Genomic DNA, 21,727 nt, shown 5'->3' on the forward strand with positions numbered 1-21,727 from the left:
AGGGGTCGCCAAAGTGGGACATTTTTCATTCTTACACATAGGAGCTTTTGATTGGTTGAGCTTTAGAAACATAAATAAGAAAGTAGTGGTAAGTAAGTAAGTATTTAAATAATAAATAAGTTGAGTTAAATAAATAAGAACATTTGTATATTTTATATCTATTATAATATCTTTTATAAGTCTGATAAAGCAAATTCTTTCTTATATCATTAATCAGCAAAAGTCCATAAAAGTGATTAAAACAATCATAACTAACTTTTTGGCTTGTTTTATTTCAGTATTTTGAAATAAATTAGAATATTTATATTTTTTGTTCTCATGGCCTAAAAACAGCCCATTCCTCCATCACCCTCTTCACCTGCATGTGTGGCACCAGCTGGCAGAGACATTGCAGCAGGCTGTCCAACACCGGCGATGTCTCCTCCTGGTCCTTGCTCTGGACGTCTGACCCTGCTCCTGGGTGTTTGGGCAGCAGCACCCTGAGGAGACTGTGTCGTAGGAGGGCGAGCTGGGGTTGCCTCTGAGGTTCACAGTACAGGTAGCGCAGGAAGGGAGCCAGCATGGTGATGTAGGCTGGTTCATTCCTGCGGCGGTGTAAAGACACACAGCGGGTTAATAATCACCACTCAAACAAGCAGCTGTGTATGTATTTGCCATCACGGCATCGTAACAGCTGACAGCAGTGTGATGAGTTAAATGGGATGTGCTTGTTCTCTGCAGATGGCTTTTTCAAATTGACGCAGTGATTGGACGTCAGGATCAAGGCCCGGTGCTTGCCTGTCAGCAGCCTGCTGAATGAAGTCATCAATCTCCAGCAGCAGAGCGGGCCAGCAGTCCGGCCGGTTCTCCAGGGCTGTGATGTATGGGTGGGGGCTGCTCCTGCAACACAATGGGACAAAGCAGAGGTCACATTAACGCCACACATCCTGGTTTTTAAACCCATGCAGGCGACACTGGTGTTTTAATCAGTCTAGTGATCTGTGATGAGCTGATGTGGAGGAGAAGTCTTGATCAATCTCATCACCTCTCCTGGAACATACTGGACTTTAAGAACAGCACTTTATACAAGTTAACTGGACTCTATGCTCTTTATTGATGGTTTGCTCCTTGGTACTGGCCACACTTTATTGTTAAATGTATGATACATTACGTTGTTTAAATTCATTTGTTGTATTTAGTCTTGTAATCTACACAAGATCCTTTTAAAAATGTAAAAAAAAAACTTGATCCTGAAACATTTTTACACACATTTTTAGTGAGAGGACTTCAGATCTGCAAGAGTCCTGAAAGATATCTACTACCTTTTCTTCCTGCAATCTTATTTCTTCAGGAGAGGTCAAGTGTTTAACTATCACCTCCATCCAGGTTTTAATACATATGAAGAGACTCTGCTTGGAATAACATCATAACTATCATTACATACAGACATCAGTGTCAGGGTTGTTATTGTGCTTTGGGACACTTCTTCACAGAGGTGATGATTTGAGTTCCTCAGATATACACCTGAGCTTCTTTGCTTTCAGTTCACTCACATGCTGCTAGACATCATTTAAAAAGAAATATATATCACAGGTAGCAGGAGGGGTGGAGTAATGGAATTCAAAAGCAAGCGGCTGCGTCAGGATGCCAGAGACAATTCTAATCAGTGTGAGTGTGTACCACGTCCAGCACGCCACAGAGTCTATGAATACAAATATATTTCATTTCAAAAGTTGAACCACTAACGCAAGATGTCTCCTCCTTCACTGTAAGGGGTCATTCTCAAGTGTTTGTGCACTGGAGGCTTCAACTTTCCACATCACACTTGATGTAAGTTGCATACTGGACTGTGATTGGCTCCAAACAAGCAGTGATGTTAAACAGAGATTCTTTATGTATAAGAACCTTGTTAGTCTTGGGTATATATATATAAGTAAATATGTATATGTATATTTCCACTGTTTTATTATATGTTAATTATATATGTAGCCTATTATTCTAAATGTTTTGTGTTTTTTATGCACATTGGGATCTATTGAATGACTAATGTTAAAAGGGTTGGTGTTATAGCCTACACCTTTTCAGTCAGAAACTGCTTTATTTATTTATTTTTTTATTTATTTATGTATGCATTCAATTTTCCCCCCTTTTGGTTTGTCACTATTTGTAAGGGAGATGGAGCACATACAATTATTTACTTTATTGATACATGTGTATTTGAGTTTAATTACTATACTATACTATACTACACTACACTACACTACACTTAAACTAAAACTAAAACTAAAACTTAGAGGACTAATATTACATAGAAGTTAGTTGAGGTGAGGTGATTCACCCTCACTGTAAAACACTGTGTGGGAAAAATGTTCCTTATTTTATTATTTTTTGTGTTGTTTTTTTTTGTTTTGTTTTAGCCATTCATTTTGCGTTTGCTGGCTTTTTGGAGCTGTCTACTTGGTTGTCTGTATATTTCAACTGTATGATTCAACTATTGAGCTATGTTGCTTGATTTTTGGTTGTGCTAATTAGGGTCGTCCTGCCCTCTACCTGTCCTGTCCTGTCCTGTCCTGTCCTGTCCTGTCCTGTCCTGTCCTGTCCTGTCCTGTCCTGTCCTGTCCTGTCCTGTCCTGTCCTGTGAGCCTCCATTACTCTTGAATTTGCAAACCCATTAAGCCCAGACGAAACCCTGGGGTCAAATCCAAGGTGAAGTCTCTGTGTATTGTTCAGACTGCAGCCCACAGACAGGCCAGAGGTTAAAACAACAGGGTGGTGTGTGTGTGTGTGTGTGTGTGTGTGTGTGGTGGGGAGGTGAATGCCACCGTCAGCTAACCAATGCGTTCCATCAATCATCACGTATCTAAGAGTAGGAAGGAAGTTCAACGACTGAGAGTGCCTATGCTTGTGGCAGCTTGTGGACTACTCTACTCCTTCTTCCCTGTCTTCACATGCTATAATCTGTCTGACCATCTCTGCCCCCCCCCCCCCTCCCCTCCTCAGGTTCCCCGTGGCCGTCTCCCAACCCTCAGCTTCAATGCAGCTCCCATCCATCAGCCTATCACCCTGCTTCCGACTCTTCCAGCTGCCACACAAAGGAAGTCAAGACAGAGACTGTCTTCCTTTTTGGTTCAACTCCAAGTTCACAGCTGAAATCAGACTGCTGGCTGACTAATGGACCAGGTAGACTGTGTCTGCTGTAACGCCCAGCTTCCTGGACTATCACACCAGCCTCTGAGGTGAAGTCTGGGTTGGAGCACAGACCTGGTTTACCATGTGAAAGCTGGATATCCAGTGACATAGTCTCTGACAGTCTTTAAATCTTAATTTATAAAACCTAGGAAGGAAAAAATGGATGTATCTGCAACTCGGCAAAGGTGATACAAAGATACTGAGTCTAATGCACAAGCACAGTCAGAAACATTAGCCTTGTGCTGCATATAATTCATAACAGGAACTAATCTGCAACAAAGCAATATGTGTATCTTTTCATGATAAATGACCTGAATGTCAACATGTATCCTACAGGCCAGTCCCTTCTATTTACTAGGGCTGGTTATCAAAGTTCAATATTGTCATTTGCTGAAAGCTACCATCAAACAGATTCAAAATTCTGTCAATTCTAAGCTGCGTTTTATTTCACCCACCCTTACTATTGCTACTAACTGCAACTGTTCAGATCATATAATGTACAGTAGCAGTCAAACATTTGGAGAAGCTTTTCAATGAAATTTTACACTGACGTATCTGGGACTATCTGGTTGAAACATCCTACAATGTAACCAAGTCAGAAACTAAGAATCTCTTCAGCACATTCCTAGAAACTGAGACTAAGAAAATATAAGCAATAAACCCAAAAACGTATCTTCCACTAAAAATATAGATACTAAAACATACATACAACATAGTCAACAGAAGTGCATCTATGTCATTTCATTAATATTGTAAAGGAGACTAACACAGATTCTATTTTAAGTATTCAAGTTTAGACAATTCTTCCACAAACCTGCTTGACATGTGTTACTCAGATTTCAGTATCTGGTGGTTATGAGCACTCATTAGTACTCACAAATTAATCACTTGTGCTCTCGAATTAACCGTTTGTACACATGATTTATTTATTTGTATCACTGTAATGTTAATGGAATAAACAGCTGGGATACAGAAATAAGCCAGATGTTGGGACATTTTTCTGTGTTCTGAGGAAGCCTCGTTTACTTATAAAGCTACTGTTCATTTGAGAGCATGAATGATCAAATATTGTGCACAATTTTCATTTTTTTTAACATGAAACCCATGCTCTGTGAAAAAAAGCACATTTATCCTCCTTATCAACAATTTTTGTGTTTATGTTCCAAAATAAAAGTCTGACCTATAAGCTGATATACTTTTACTGAACCCTCAAAAATCTAGCATCAGTTAATCTATAGTGATGAATATGTAGGATTTTTTCTCTTGGTAACCTGTTCTTTTTTTGATACTAATACTTGTGCTACCTACTTAGATTTAAGCAGTATCTGTAAATGTGTAACAAGTGAAAGGTTTATATCAGGGCTGCAGGTTAAGACAGGTGAGTCTCCTTAGTCCACAATACAGCTGCAATAAGAATATGATATATTTCAATAAATAATGTGTGAATGACCATTTTAGAGCACCTGAGCAGGCAGGCCAGATACAGCGGGTATGTGGGAAAGCCTGCAGGGGGACAGCCAGACTAGCATCACATGAGAAACGAGGTGGTGTGCCGGACAGAGCCCTGAACCTTCCCTGATCCTGCTGGGGGCTGAAGTGGCTCAGAGTCTCGGTGGCAGATTGCACGGGGAAGTGGCGAGCAGACGGTCAACAATGGGCACCAGTGTGCATCCTCCATTAATCCTGCAGCATTTACAGTTACCCAGCAGTGCCAGGCCCCGGTGACCAATGGCGGGCCAGACTGCCAGGCCAACGGCGCCACCCTGCTGCCCTCAACACATTCATCTTCCCACCGGGGAGGTTCAGGCCGCCAGACAGACACAGACAGCAGAGACAGCGATGAAGACGGAATGAGAAAAAAAAGGGACAATGAAAGGATGAGAAGACTGGAGGAGAGAAAGACATTTGGGGGATACAGACGTGGAGAGAGAGCGAGGAAAAGAAGAAAAAAAAGGAGGAGAGGCTGTTGGGGGGGGGGTATAGAGAGAGAAATGTGGAAAGCAGGAGGGAGGAAGAGAAACATGAAGGAAAAAAGGGAAAAGAAAAAAGACAAAGCAGCTCAGTCTTTTTATCACCCGCTGTAACTGATTAAGGAGGCCCCAGGATCTTGGCAGAGGTGCAGAGCTGAGGCTGGAGGAGGAGGAGGAGGAGGAGGAGGAGGAGGAGGAGGACGACGACTACGAGGAGGGGGCTCTGTCCAGACTCCAGCAGGAGCGCAGCCCTACACTTTATCCAAGCATTTAGACTGATCTGTAACACAGAGAACTGCCCCCACTCTGACTGCTGACTGGATCGCTCGCATTGTCCTAATCATGGCTGTTCTCTGTTGCACTGCGAAAACCACAAAATACCAATCCGATATGATAATACTGTACTCACATAATAATTGCTGAGATTTGGTATCACAATGAAATCATAAAGAAAGCCAAGAAAACATGAGCAGCCAGCAAGCAGCAACTATTGCAGCTTGAGACTGAAGCCAGTACAGAAATACCTTAAACTGCAATACCACTGACGGCCACTAGATGCTCCAACTGACTCCAATTCAAAAGGTCTCAAGTTCTCTCTAGAAATACTAAGTTAAACATTTTTTCAACATGTCATCATGGTCTAAATCTATGGATTCAGGCCCTCTTATAATAATTCTGGTGATCATTTTGAAAGTTATTGCTCCTTTAAAAAGTTTTGAAGATTTTTTAGTGGCTGTGATTTCTACTTTATTGACAGTTGGCTCACTCCTACTCCTCCTCGAACTATTAACTCAACAACTCACACTAAGTTTAATGCCACTTGATAATAATACCTGCACTGTTAGTGCAATTTAGCTACAATAGCTAACGTTGGTCCAAGTGTGAAACGCTTGGTATTTCCATTAAGCTACTGTTAGCTTGGCTCTTAGGTAGCAGGGCGTGTTTCAAGTGCATGAGAGTCATGCCGAGTTCCATTTACATCTGAAGTTGGAAATCAGAGCTGGGAACAACGTCACAGCCGAGTCTGATTCATTCCAGTTAGAAGGCAGTACCAGAAGTCAAACCAGTTCCAGCCAGGTTAGCCACTGATAGCAACACCAGTTGATGAAAAAAGCATTTTGCTGTATTTTATCTATACAAACAGTATAGCAACATGTCCACAGACAGTTGGGCAGCGCTGTGTGTATGACAAAACTGCTAATAAACAGGATATTACTACAGCTTTAACACTGTTGATGTACAAGGCTACCATCTTGGATTTTGAAGTTGGGGCTGGTGACGTTCGTCTGACTTTCCAAATTAGAAATCCAACTTCAGGGGGAGTCCCAGTTGAAATGTCCGACTGGGAACTCGGAAATTCCAACTTCTGAGTACAACTGGAGAGCACCATCAAAATCCCCTACTACTTATCTGGAAGCTCCTGGCTCCAAACGGAAATGGTGGAGATGACAATAACCTGCAACGTTGGGCCCCCAATAAACCAGTGGGTTTCATCACACCTCGCTACGTCCACCTCTATATACAGATGATGGCAGTCAGATGATTAGATCTGCATTAGTTCTAAATGAACCAACAGTTTATCTGGATTTTCTAAACTGCTTTATTTGGAGGCCAAATCCATCATCACACAGAAAAAACAGTGTTGAGAGAGGGGTTGTTTTATGTAGCGCAACAAGCTAGTGAAGCTGTAAATGAATTCACTGTGTATAGCCTTGAAGTCTTACAAATGTGCATTTCTTTTCTCATAAAACATGTATGTTTACTAGCTTACTATCATCTTCTTCACTGTTTGTTGGCAGATTACAAATCACCTGTACATTTAATTCCTAATCTACTTGGCTTTTGAGGCGAGTATGGGCCACTCCAGTATTTCAAAAAGCAGTTTTACTATGAAAAAACAAATTATCATACTGATTACCATAACTGATTCTGAACATTCTGCCCATGAATATGCAATTTGGACTTGATAAGATGGATCCAAAGCCCTACTGGTGGGGTTGACTTATTAAAGACATCCTCCCACAATCTCCCACCAGACTTCCTCCTATCAACTACATCTAGATCGAGTTGAGAGCAAATCTCTTTAAACACTCCCAACGGGCACATGTTTGCTCGCATCCTGCCACATAATGTCTCTGTAGCCAGCAGCACAGTCTCTAAAGCTGGGGTGTTTTTAGTTTTAAGAGGTAGTACCACAGGGGAAAGTAAAGATTTTGTGACTCATGTATAGTTAAAAGGGGCACTCCACTGAGGAAATAACCCTGCTGATGTCATTACAGTTACAAGTCTAGTCTGATGAATGATACAGAACAACAAGTAAACAGATCAATCATTTCACACATGTAGAACAAAGTGAAAGCACTGTGTGTATGACAGAGACTGACCTGATAGAATAAGGACAGGTAAAGTGTGTTTCTCGGTCCCTCTGGTCTGCCTGTGTCTGTAGCAGCCGTCCAATCACCTTTATCAGCCCCTGGACATTTCTGTTCACAGGAAGTCAAAAACAGAACACAGAGAATATCAGACTCCAATTAATGTTAAATCATTACTTTAAACCTTTTTTTTACTCTGACAGGTAGGAGATCCATCCAACACTATGAAAACAGTGAACCAGGTTTTGACTGATATGCATGGTTGATTAAAAATGGAATGCTGTAAACACAACAACTGACATGTTTAGAGCTGCATCAAATGATATGATATTTTCATTATCAGTTTATCTGTTAATTATTTTACTGATTAATCAATTAGTTGATTAGTAAAATGTTGAAAATTGCAAAAAATGCCAATTGCTGATTCCCAAAGTCCAGGATAATACTAATACTAATACTAATAACTTTATTTCTATAGCAGCTTTTACACGAGAAATGCAGCTCAAAGTGCTTTACAACAGAAGAATTTACATATACCAAGTGTATGTAAATAAAAAGGAGCATAAAGCAAGGTTAAAAAAGAACCAAAAAGAAAGAATAAAAAATAAAAACATTAATTTCATATAAGATGGGAAATGAAAATAGCAAAAATTTTAAAATAGTAAAAAATAGCACATAAAAGTAAAATAGAATAAATACAATATATACAATCAAGTAAAATACAACATTTTAAAAGAAGTTCAGTATTGCAGAAGGGGTGAGATGATTGTCAGAAAAGCTAATAAAAGTCTTAAGATGAAATTTAAATGTATCATTTTGCTCCTAAACAGCAGTCCACAATTCAAAGATATTTAGTTTAATATTACAGAGGACCAAAAAACCTAAAAAATTACATTAAAATACGGTTGGCGATTAATTTAATAGATGTCAACTCATTTGTTATCACCTTAGAAAATGGTTATGGCAAATGTGTTAACACACACAGAATAACATTAGCATTCATTTGGAGTCATGTTTGTGCCCCCCTGATGAATGGAAGTCAAATATTCACTCTTCTTTTAGCTCTCTTTTGGTCTCCTCCAAAAACTCCACAAACATTAGCTGGATTTTTAGCTGCTAAAAGCTTCACTATGTTAAACCAGCTAGTTACTAACTTTGAACTAAAACAATGAGCTGAAACAGGTTAAAATGCATGTGTTAATTCTCTGTGTGTTTTCTGTCACATTTACACATTAACTATAGTCATAGTCACATTTTAAAATACACACTTTCATTATTGTGGCAAGTAAAAAAGGATTGTGGAAAATCTTTTTGTCCGACCAATCATTGGCAGATGCTGGACAAAGGTCATTTTCCACGCTGACTCAACATTTTCCACGTACTGTAAGACGTGTCATTACGTCGAATAGAAAAGGTCACTTTGCAGTTAGACTCCCATCTCCTGCTCTGATGGCTGGCCCATGACAAAAAATTAATAGATCACAGACAGCACAGAAGAGGTGGTGAAGACAATGTGGCAGCCTCTCTGTTACTAAAGGCTGTATTCTGCTTCTGTATTGAGGTGCTGTGTTATCAACATACTCTACAGATAGTACAAGTAGAGTATGTACTGTGCAGGCTTGCCAGTTAGGTCTGTCAGCTATTTTTAGATTTAGTCCTGAGATCCAATGTTATATAATAATGTAAGAGCTATAGTCATATGTGCTCAACTGTAACCTGCTTTTTAGTCAGCTTTGTGTTCACACTTAGTCAAAGAAAAGCAGGAACATTTAAGTAAAGCTGTAGTTTATGGAAGCACTTTCAGATATTATTTAAATAATTTAAATAATTATTGATTATCTTCTTTTATCATGTGCCAGCTGTAACTTTCTCTCCTCTTTATCAATCAAGAGAGAAACAGAGAAGGAGATCAATACGTCACAGGCTTTGGTTTTATACAATACATTTGTTTGTATTAGAGCCCGACCGATATATCGTTCAGCCGATACTATTGGCCGATATTGACCTATCACATATATCAGTATCGGTGAGTGTGTTGTACGATAAGTGCCGATATTTTTTTTAACTTATATTGGCAGCAGTTTATATAAATGTGACCCTTTTTCTTAATTTAAGTTTAATATATGCATGTTTTTTATTGTTTAAATTCATATGTAATTATGATGATTCAATTCCCAGTGAAGTTTACTGTTTCGGTGCACTGATGTCATTTTACACCATAAAGTTTGTTAAACTGTAAAATATCATGGCTGATACCGATATTAGGGAGTGAAAAAATTCCGATATCGATATATTGGCTGATGATACCTCGGCCTATGTGTTTATGTATATATTCTGTATATACATAAACACACATTTTTTGTAATGATCCCCCAAATGTGGTTTTCAAACGCTTTGGACAAGGATATGTATTGGAGGCCTTATCAGCCAATATATATGTTAATATTGGATTTTTTTAATTCACTAATATCGGTATCGTGTGTATCGGTATGTGTCACCATTTTTGTCAATAAAATGAACACAATTTCAGTTCCTATCATGAACTTTAACTGTTCTCAAGTTACTGTAGGAGGAAAGTTTCTCTGTGCTTAAATCTCAGTTTGTATGTACACATACATACCAGCAGAATTTGAGACATCACAACTAGGCTGGAAGCTAATAGTGCTCAAACATGCAACTTGTGTGATGTGGATATTTTGGCCTTTTCAGTGAATTAAAAAATATCTTGTCTATTATGATATTTTAAGAATTTTTCAAATACTGGAACAACAAAAAATCATGACTAAAGGGGATCTCTAGATTTCACTGGCAGATTCTCTTCCTGATGCATGTTGGACTTACTGCACAAAAACGTCAGATGCTTCCGTTGTATTATCACCGGAAGGAGCATTTCAACTGTTGACACACCTATAAATGCATGGACTGAAGAACTTTGATGTTTTACTGGATATGAGAGTAAATCTTGTGGTCCTGAGCTGACAGCATTGTTCTGAAAAGTCAAATTGGAGGAACTTTACGGTAGACTTTACAAGCCAATAAAAGAAGCACTGTCTTATATGAGAATCATCCAAGCTGTGAGGAAAAGACTAAACGTTCCACTTGATTTGTCCCAGAAGTAGGAACATTTTTCTAAAAGTATGACAAAGAATATTATAGTCAAAATCAACTGCAGACGGTATGTAGTTAGGACATATGTATGTAGTATTTTTGAGTACCCTTCTTATCGTCTCTGGTATATCATAGCTGATTTAAAACACGCATGCTTTTTTAATGAACCCAATATCTTAAACAATTAAGAGGCATGACACAAGCTGCAGCATGAGTGTGTTTTGTGTACCTTGCAGAGGGCAGGAGGTTGAGGACGCTGTTGAGGACGTAGTGCAGGTCTGCGTGGGCCTGATCCACCAGCAGCACCATGGCATCGCAACAGGTTGAACGCATCGGAGCGCAGTCGCTGCAGCACTGCTGCCACAAAGCCTCCAGCGCTGGACCCTGATACACACCACCAACACAGTCAATACAGGTTTTCATTTCAAATTCATCTTACAGATACCATGACATAAGACTCAACTATGGACAAGCACAGAACAGTAGGCCTGTCACGATAACTACTTTTATTGGACGATATATCGTCTCAGAATTAATCGCGATAAACGATATTATTGTCATTTGAAGATAATTTTATACCACTGATATAATGATAATATAATAACACAATAATGCAGGGGGACAGGATTGGAGATTGGGTGCTATGCTTCCGTAAAAAAGGGGCTGAAGACTACAAGTTTGAAAGGTAATAAAATGTGGAGGTGTTGAGTTAGAAAGAAGTAAGAGGTTAGCAGACCTCGGTAGCCTGCTCCCCATCTCTGCTAAAGGATACAATAGCTGCTAGTAGCATAAATACACCTGAATATCTGACTGAACTGTCAGTAATCGAGTTGCATTGTGAGTAATGTAAGCACTAGATTTTAACATCATCTCTTCTGCATCAATTTGGTTCGTTTTTGCTGTCCTTACTGAGGATATTATAGTAATGCAATGCTATACTGGTGAAGTCTCCAATGACAACGGCACTATTACTTTTTGAACAAGAAGTTAATAATAACTCCAACCAATCAAATTGTCATACATTTGTAAATAATCTCTCCCTGCTTTTACAGTTGCCCTCCTCTCCCTGACTGATCCCATTGGTTTACACTTTAGAATTACCTCTTACAGCATAACCCAAACATGCTGCTACAACAGGAAGCACTTCATATTAGTAAGTATGGGAGCCATTATAGGGACTTTTATTTTGAAAAACAAAACAAAACAAACAAAAACATTATTTTGAAGGAACTCACCTGTGTGGAGGACCCGGTAATTTGCCCATTTTGGCCCTTTTCCTTTAGCACAGCAGCTACAAGAGTTCTCACTGTCTGGAAAACAAAGCAGATGGACGTGTACATTTCAGCTCAAAGTAAGGTACTGGTCTTTACAGGGATCACTACTGGAATCCACTGGAACTGTGATGAATCCAGGCTGACCGCAGTCACTGTTCTTGGTAATTGAGCAAACAGTCAGATTAAAGTCTCAGGGACATTGTATACACGTAAAGAACGTTTTGGGAAATACGCTTGTGTGTTACAGGAAGCAGCCTACCGATACCTCTAAATCTCACTGATTAACATTACGTTTGTTGCTTGTTTAATCCGTACAGGGAGTTATTTGCTGGAACTATTCCGACATTAGAGTGTTGTGAGGTTGCCAGGTTTGGTGACATTGTGTCTTTACAAAACCGAAACCTGTACTCTCCGACCGGACCTGTGTAACCACGCTCATAGAGGTAGATGGTACACAGAAGTGCTAGGTGGATGGATAAATGGTTGTTCTCACCAAGAAATACTCATACCCCATAACTGCCTGAAAAACCACAAGCTGGAAGAAGTTTAGAGGTTAGGGTTAGGGTTAGGGTTAGGGTTAGGAGTTGGGGGTTGAGGTTTGCTGGGTGTAATTTTACATTCATTACTTACACTTCAGATAGACTGTATCCATTCTCGATGTTAAGCTAGACTAAAATCTTCCCAACTTCTTTAACATAATCCTTTCAAATACTGTACTGAAGTAATTAGTTTTAACTAAGAACTTAAACTACGACTCAAACTGTTCAATTAACAAAAAAACTAATTTACCAGATGGACAAAATATTTCAATATCAGTCCAGTACGAACTAACTAACTAACTAAGAGATCAATAATAAATGTATAAGCATCATAAAACTAAAAGTCATGGCAGAGTTGTTCAATTGGATTGCATTCGACTATACAGGTGGGTGCAATCTTAAATATATCTGAATATGAATACAAAATTTAACCAGGTATTAAAACTGAACCTACCCATGGAGTTCCTGTAGGACAGGAAATATGCTACATTATGTCGTTTAGAGGGGACAGGATTAACACAGGAGGAGAATGGGGAATGAATCACAGAATATCAGAAGATGGAAAGAACATTTTATTCCCACGTCACTCTATTGTCTGGCCATGAGTCAGCAGCTCACCTGGGCTTGTATGACAGGGCTCTGGAAATCAAATTGTGTCTTCAAACTCTCCGTCATGTCTGCCGATCATCTCTGGGAACAGGAGGAAATTCAATTAGAAAAAGCTCACAAAACTCAATGAGTAAACAGTGTCAGCATTATTGTTCCTGTTCTTTGTCTTAGGGGGGACATCAGTATGACAGAAAACTGAATTTCAAAGAGGAAGCCGGGTGGTACCCTCCTATCTAACTCAACAATATCACATGTCGGTACATGATGAAGTCAGCCTTTGAAACAAAAGCTGATGTGAAGCAGCCACCTGTTGCTTCAGAGCACTCACGCACAAAGATTCTACGGAGAAGCACTGCTTGGAGGTATTCAGGGTCTGACCCTGTGAAAGCTGATCCCCTCCCTGTGTTATCAAATTATTAGCCTGAAGCTGTGACATAATTTTGCATTAAATTATTCATAAGCCATCAGTACACCCCTCCCTCACTCACCCACGGGTTGCTATGCAGAGTGGGCCAGCTCAGGTTTTCTCAATAGACCTGACAATATGCTGTGCAGGTGCTGACCACCAGCTGGAGGACTGCTACACCACAGCTGCTCAACAGCTACAGTTTGTTTTGGCAGTCCTTCACAACAGGTATAATAGTGATCACTATGAAACATTCATGGTCCCCAGAGGAAGATCTTATCGACTTTGGCGTTGTCCGCTGTGAGCTTGACTTTTTTTTGTTCTTTATTAAAACATCTCAATAACTCTTGGATGAATTGCTGTGAAAGTTGATTCACACATTCATGGTCCTCACAGGATGAATTGTAATGACTTGGATCTAATGGCTTTTTATCTAGCATGGTGATCAGAATATGGTCATTCTAATCACAGACATTTCCATCTGCCTCAACTGTACTTTGTGTTTAGCGCTAACTAGGTCTGTCACTATAAGTACTTTTGTTGGACGATATATTGTCTCAGAAATAATCGCGATAAACGATATTATTGTCATTTGAAGATCATTTTATACCACTAAGAAATACCTATCACAATATATATATCGCATTTTCTGTAAATACAATTAATAAATATTTTCTGGTCTGTGCCCCCTCTGCTCTCTGTGTTTCAGTGTGTGTGGGCCTCGGTGTGTGTGTGCTGAACACACATAGCGGAGCAGAAGAGAGACAGTGAACCATGTGAAACACTTGAGCTGTTGACAGCTACACTTGTTACATTACTCACACTTACATTAAGTGTGATAAAAGCTTTGTGAGTAAAAGCCAAGAAGAGTCATTTATTATTGTAATCTGCACAAAAGATTACATCACACAAAAGACTGTATTATTATACTATTATATTATCATTTTATCAGTGGTATAAAACGATCTTCAAATGACAATAATATCGTTTATCGCGATTATTTCTGAGACAATATATCGTCAAAAATGAAAGTAGTTATGACAGACCCAGGATATAAAATGTTTGTGATATCGCAAAGCCCTACAAAAAAAACATATTTAATAGTTTCACTGGCCATTATCTATAAATAACAAATTCATAAACCCCCATAAAGATACATTATTATTATTATAATATAAGTCCCTTTTTTTCCCTCCAACTTCTTGTCTTCAAACTAAATGTGTAAACTGATATATTGGGTCTAACATTACTACAAACACAGGCAATATGAGCCTCATTGTAGCCCAACTCCCTGCCACCCCCTCCCCAAACACAGACACCCAACCCAACCCCCCCCCTGCTGTTATCTAACTGATAAGCCCGCTTGCCTTTGCTGTACTGTCCACCACCCTGCTCCTGCACACTCAACGCCGCCTCTCACCGCCACACAGCTTCCTGACCACACAAACAGGTAAGTGAACAACACCTGCTGCTATCCAGCTACACTCCAGACTTTATCAAGTGCTTGTGGATGTTCATAGACAACCAGTGTATTATGACATGTCGCGATAAACTGTTTATCTATAGCTCACGTACTAGAGTTACTACTCTGTGGTGTTTGACAAGGATGTGGCTGGTAGAAGTTGACTTTACAGACACTAATGACTCAGGTTAGGGTTAGAGTTAGGGTCATCATCATCATTATTTGTCAAAGTTTTAGGTGATAACTATCATTTAGAAAGTGCCTGGCTTTTTCCTCTAATTTAAAGACTGTCAGAATTTGTACACCAAACTGTTCCAGTGGTTTCTACTGCATATTTACCTTACAGCAAAAACAATATAGGCTGGGCTGTACTGCTAGGTCTGCATTAGCAATAGAAGTGAGGACAAAGCATGAACAGTGTTGAGCCAACAGCGCTTTAGAAATGACACCGCTGAGGCTTTACTGTGTGACACTCGGCTGCTGTGAACCGCACGCGCCGGAGGACAGGCGCATGGGATTTTTTTTTTAGCGGCCTTTCAGGTGGCGCGGCACACACACACACCCTTTCACGGCAATGTCGGAAGGCCTGGAATCGACATAAGCACTCAGACTGCGGCCGGATGACTGTGTTTCCCCAACATGTGACACAGCTGTTTGTAAAACCGGTTGGTGGAATGCTGGTTTAGACTGATAATCATTCCAACATTTTATATCATTAACGCTTTAAATAAAGTCAACTAGTGGACAAATCAATCAAAAATTAGAATCTATTAATTGTGGTGATTTATTAACATTTTCTGGTTTGAGCTTCTGGAATGTTTTGCTGCTTTTTTCTATTTTATTTCAATGATAATTCATTATTTGGGGATTTTTTGACTTTATATTGGTCAAACTGAGCCATTTAGTGATGTGGAAATTGTGATTCATGGGAATTTTAACATTTATAAAAGTGTGGAAAAAAACATAGAGCTGCAATGATTAGTAGATGAAACGATTAGTTACACTGATAATTGATTAATCATTACTTTCAAGACAAACTTGCAATATATTCACTGGTTGCAGCTAGGCCTGTCACAATAATTATCGATCTATCGTACGATCGGGATAACGCGATAACTAATTTTGTTGGACGATATATTGTCTCAGACATAATCGCAATAAATGACATTATTGTTATCAATTTATCGTACAATAACGTAATTATCAGCATCATCATGTCTATATATGGACTTATCATATGGTATATGGACATGACCATGATCATTTTTCGTCCTCCATTCCTCACTGTGTACGTCCTGAGTGGAGACTGTAGAAGAATTAAAAGTATCAGTGGTATAAATTGATCTTCAAATGACGATAATATAGTTTATCGCGATTATTTCTGAGACAATATATCGTCCAACAAAAGTAGTTATCATGACAAGTCTAGTTGCAGCTTCTTAAATGTGAGAATTGTATAGATTTCTTTGTCACATGTGATAGTAAGCTGAATAATTTGGGGGTTATGGACTGGTTGAATAAAACAGGCAATCTCAATATGAATACTCTTCATTTTAACCATAAGGTTTTGGCACAGGGCCGTCAAACTGGGCAAAAGCACAACCAATATACATCACAAGATACCTGAATCTTATTCAATGAGATCATACATAGAAACCGCAAAATACAAGACAAAACAGCACAAATCAGCAGACTCCCAAAATCTGAAAAACAAGGATAAAAAGTAAGACCTAAGATAATATGAAAAACTAAGCTAAACTTGATCAAAATGCCTAAAAAAAATGCTAAAATTATATTGGTTGATAACAATAAGTTCACAAGTTACGGTTGGTAATTTAAACACAAACCTGACAAATTAAAGCCACGTTGTGAAGTTTTTGACCACTAGGGGCGCTCTTGAGCTATGTTTGAGCTTGAGCAGGTCCCCATTTTTTAATATTGTGAGGATGTGCAAGCAAACTTTCGAGGCCGTCTGTCACATTACATACATTTCTGCAGATGTTTTCACGCCATTCCACTGATCAACAACTGGTGGCGGTACAACACAAAGAACTGTAGAAATGCGTCGCTAAAAAGCAGAAGAGGAAGCCTGCTGGATATTTTCAAAATAATCAAAAGGAAAAAAACTGCTGAAACAATTACTTGAATAATTGATTAACACAAAATTAATTTCAAAATAAAAAAGTCTGCATAACTATATACTGGAGTGAAGTGAGATGTTTACTGTGTAACTGGATGAGTTACAGGTATTGCGTGTTTGAAGGACTTTACAATGTTGTCAATGCAAATGTGTCAATGCAGATGTGACAGTCTCTGTTTCTAAGCTGCACAAGCTGCTGTCTAGCAGATATAGCTGATAGAGCCCAGTTAAACCCTCTTACCATCAGAAATGGGGTCCCACAGGGGTTTATCCTTGGTCCACTGCTCTTTACATTATGCATAAACAATTCTTCCTTATCAATACTTAATGTCCACTTTGATACACTTTTATATTAAATGCCCCAGGCTCCACCTCAAGTACATGATATTCTCCACCTCCACCTGTGACTCTGACTACCTTGTCATTACTAAATATAACAGCACCGATCTTACTCTTGCTGAGTCATACACATACTTATACATTTGCTTAGACAGCAGACTATCACTTCAAGATTCATTTTCAGTTCTCCATAAAACTATTGTGTAACCTCAACCTCAGAGCAAACTCTGACTGAGTAGTCCAAACCAAACACCTCAGAAAGTACTTGTGGTGTATTCTGACACGTACATACATGTATTACTGCTGTTGCTAGTCGTGCTCTACAGAGTATCACTCCAATCTACAGTCACTATGACCACTAGTTTAATTGATACGTCACTTACAAAGCATAAAAGCATTGTTTTACATCCAGCAGCTGTCACACCAGCCAGCTCACTCATGCTGCTCCGTCACACTGGTTTAGCCTTATTTTAGCATTTAAAACACGACTTTAAAGAGAATATATTTATCCCGAATTAAAGTGTCCCTCACGTGCTTCTGTGTTCAGCTTTCAGAAACATATTGTGTATCACAATGTTACAGTGATAAGTCAACGCGTGTTAAACTGACAGATTTCTGAATGGGGTTTGGTTCTGCATGTCAGGCTAATCGTGATTCTGCTGGTTACATGTCTAAAACAATACTAAAACAATTACACAAGCACTGTAACTCGAAATTATATTGGAAGAAAAGCTACAACAACCTGAGCTAGTCCGTTATAATAATAATAAAGTGAGATGCAACAAACAACAGAGCAAGTTCTCTGCAGCTAACTGCAGCAGCTAATAGCTACACTGAAGTTATCAACACAAGCTAATGCTACACAACCTGCGGTGTTTTCTTAATAATCAGATGGACTTTACTTCCTCCTGCAGCAGGATGAGTGACGTTAAAACGTGATGTTCTCCTTTAAAACTAATAAAGTTCCACATGTTCACTGTTGTCAAACTTTACCTCATTCATCCAGCCTCCAAGATACCTCATGCAACTACGGCATGCACCGAGGGTCAAAAGTGATAAGAAGCCAGCGTGTAACTTTCAAATAGTGTGACTATCTCTGGGGGGGAAACTTATTTTAATATTATATATTAAAATGTTAATAAGTGAATATATTTGGCTCCAGGAATTGTACTTTTGTAAGTCCTACTCAGTAGTTATTTACTGAGCTTTATAAGACTGAGGCGTATATGAAGTGTATGGAAGTCAATGACTGCCAATATTGAAATTACATGTTATTGTTGTTAATGTATGATTATGATTATGATTAGTATTACTATTATTATTATTATTATTATTATTATTATTATTATTATTGTTGTTGTTGTGTTTAATATTTTGGTCTAATTTTCTAGGAAGATCTAAGTGAGTACATATGAAAATGATACAGAATACTGAGGAACCATAATCTACAATAACATAATAATGGAACACCATTGTATACAGAGAGTCTAATAACTGATTATGTTTGGCTCCAGGAATTGCAATTTTGTAAGTGGTACTCTGTTTATTAAGTGAGTTTATAAGAGTGAGATATATGGAAGTCAATGACTGCCAATATGGAAATCACATTAATTAATATCACTCATATTTTTAATTATTATTATAATTATTGTTTCATCATCATTATTATTATTATTATAGATCTTATTTTCTAGGAAGACCTGAGTACATTTACAAATGATACAGAATACTGTACCATTTTGACTTGTGTTGTTCTCTTCATTTGTTGGTTTGTTTTTGTTATTGTTTCTTTATTCTCTTGTGTTATTTTGAATGGGTTTTTTTCTGGCTTTGAATTGATTGTTAGAGTTTTGTTTTTTTTAAAAGGCAGTAGGACTAAGAAAAGTTCCTGAATTCATCCTACACACTTACGAACATATATTTTATTTTGTGATTTAACATGTTCGAATAAATTAACTAAACTAAAACTACTGAAGAATGATAATCTACAAGAAAATCACAATAGAATACATATATAGTGATGAGTATGATTTGCCAGTGGAAATGGTAAAAAGCAATATTCAGAATCAAATAGTTAAAAGGCTACAACTAATAACTGTTCTTATTACCAGTCATTGACCATTATTCATTATTCAATTAATCAATTTCTCAAATAATCAATGACTTGTTTTGTCAATATCATTATAATTACCCACTGCCACGGGTGATGTCATCGTATTGTTCGTTGAACCAACTTTCCAAAACCCAAAAATATTCAGTTTTTGCTCGAAAAACATAATTCATTTTTTTTAAATAGTTGCCAGTCATATTTCTGATGAATGAGTAATTTATTAATCAACTAATCGTTGCAGCTTTACATAGATAGTAATTGATATTTCTTTCTCTCTTCCTTTTGAGCATATTTACTATTTCTTTGCTACTGTACATACACATATTTGTGCCATCTACAAGGGAAATATAATTTTCAAAGAATTATATGTTGTGAGCAGTTTTTATAATTTTGATAATAGCAAGATAAAGACCTATTATCGACCTTTTATCGACCATTTAATCACACTAGTCGTTGCTGAATGTTGGCGCTGGACTTCTCTTCATACCAGTTGGTCTGACACATAGAAACTGCTAACACATGCTACACATGCTTCATTCGCCGGTTTTCCCCTGGGACCTGAAGGCAACATAATTACAGGAAGGCCACTTGATTGGAGGACTGTTCGTGTCTGCTGCTCATTCATTGGCTTTTTCAGTCTCATGCTCTGTCTGCTGGCCCAGCGGGTGCAAGGAGCTGCGCGTGCGCTTCACCCCTCTCAACCGTCAAGGTAGCCGAATTGTGTGAGAAAAATAACGGAAATGAGAGGACTTTGCGTGCAAAATAAAATACTGGAGTGTCGTAAAAAAAAAGAAAAAAAAAAAGAATATTGTGCTGTTGAGTGTTGGGATGTGACACGGCTTTATTCGAGCTAAATTCATCAGTAGTTAGAGCATGTACTCATAGTACTCAGCAGATAACAATGGCAAATCACTAGTAGTGTCCAACAATCTCATGGACCTACTGATTGGTAAATTAAAGTTAGTCAAAAGAACAACTTTTAAAAGAGAATTATAAGAGCCATGACTAGTTGGATCTGCAAAGAGCAGTTGTTATATTGTGGTCATTTCAGGTCTCAGGTTTCAGGTTTCATGAATATGCATATAAAATGTTAAATGTATTGACAGACAGTATGGACGTCCATCAAACAAGGTCATCAAATAACATTGTGTTGTTATAGGATTAAATTACATTAAACACCCAAGGACCCATGGAGAACTTAATCCAACCATTCTCATAACTCATATATAATACATAAATAAGTATTAAAAACTACAGACCCTGTTGGCACCCATGTATTAAGGGGACCATTGATGTGTTGTTGTATTTCTGCCTCATTTCCTCTCTTCTGTCTATAACAAAGGTTCAAAAATGTCCCCTAAAATATAGACCCTACCATGATGGTATGATGAATACTGTTTTACTAATTTGCTACAATGTAATAATGTGACAGTGGATTTTAAGAAAGGCAGTTTTACACTTTTAAAAAATTAAATGCTATACTTTTTATGTAAGGTACAGCAGACATTTTCTGGGTGTTTAAGGGAGAATCGTGGCTTCTGTATTTTGAAAAATCCAGGTTTTGATCATATCGATTAAATTGTCCTTAAACAGTGTGCAGACACATGCAACTAATGGAGGGCATCATACACTGCATTATAGTAGGGTATATAGTAAAAATATATAGTAGTATGATATAGTAATAAAACACATTGAGAGAAATGCCACCATCCACGTTCAGACATCATGTATGAAGTAGCACCTCCTCCTTTAGTGAGTGTTTTATTTTGAAATACCGTACAGGAAATACCGTATCTCAATGCCGTCCTTTGACAGCCGGTGAGCCTTTGAAAGTCTTGAGCCTGACTTCAGCACAGGAGAGACCATGTCCGCCGTCATAAGCAAACTGTACTCACCTCTACTCTCATTTAAAACGACTTCTCCATGAAATAACAGTGACGCGGGGCCTCAAGTATGGCCAGCTCGGTGAGTAGCCACATGGAGGATTTTGCCGGCCTGTCCCGTCTAACGGAGTAGAACTATTTGGACATTTTTTGCTGTTTTTGTCACAGCAGAGGAGTCGGTGTTTTCTACTCCGTAACAAGGATTTTTTTTCTAAACCGTGCAGCTAGCTGTAGCCGATACGTGCCGCTATCTGCTTTGAATGAACAGAGAAATACAAAAGTAGCAACAAACCTGTCAGCTTTAACACGTTTCTGCTGAGGGGGAGAAAAAAACGCTTCTGCTAATG

At 38.4% G+C, this 21,727-nt stretch overlaps 2 protein-coding genes across 2 annotated transcripts in view; one reads left to right on the forward strand and one right to left on the reverse strand.

The window, feature by feature from the left end:
- The window catches only part of focad (focadhesin), a 45,969-nt gene extending 32,854 nt beyond the window's left edge, over nucleotides 1-13,115 (reverse strand). Inside the window, exons 1-6 of the mRNA XM_062444804.1 lie at nucleotides 13,050-13,115; nucleotides 11,854-11,928; nucleotides 10,848-11,002; nucleotides 7,523-7,621; nucleotides 778-879; nucleotides 359-584 (exon numbers count right to left, since the gene is read on the reverse strand). Coding sequence (XP_062300788.1) covers nucleotides 359-584; nucleotides 778-879; nucleotides 7,523-7,621; nucleotides 10,848-11,002; nucleotides 11,854-11,928; nucleotides 13,050-13,106 — 714 coding nt within the window. The 5' untranslated portion in view covers nucleotides 13,107-13,115. The remainder of the gene's footprint in view (nucleotides 1-358; nucleotides 585-777; nucleotides 880-7,522; nucleotides 7,622-10,847; nucleotides 11,003-11,853; nucleotides 11,929-13,049) is intronic.
- Nucleotides 13,116-21,450: 8,335 nt separating this feature from the next.
- Nucleotides 21,451-21,727, forward strand: part of mllt3 (MLLT3 super elongation complex subunit) — a 55,620-nt gene continuing 55,343 nt past the window's right edge. The window contains 1 exon segment of the mRNA XM_062444366.1: nucleotides 21,451-21,462. Within this exon segment, the coding sequence (XP_062300350.1) occupies nucleotides 21,451-21,462 (12 nt within the window).

The sequence above is a fragment of the Scomber scombrus genome, chromosome 23 (genome assembly GCF_963691925.1).
Source record: "Scomber scombrus chromosome 23, fScoSco1.1, whole genome shotgun sequence".
Taxonomy (NCBI): domain Eukaryota; kingdom Metazoa; phylum Chordata; class Actinopteri; order Scombriformes; family Scombridae; genus Scomber; species Scomber scombrus.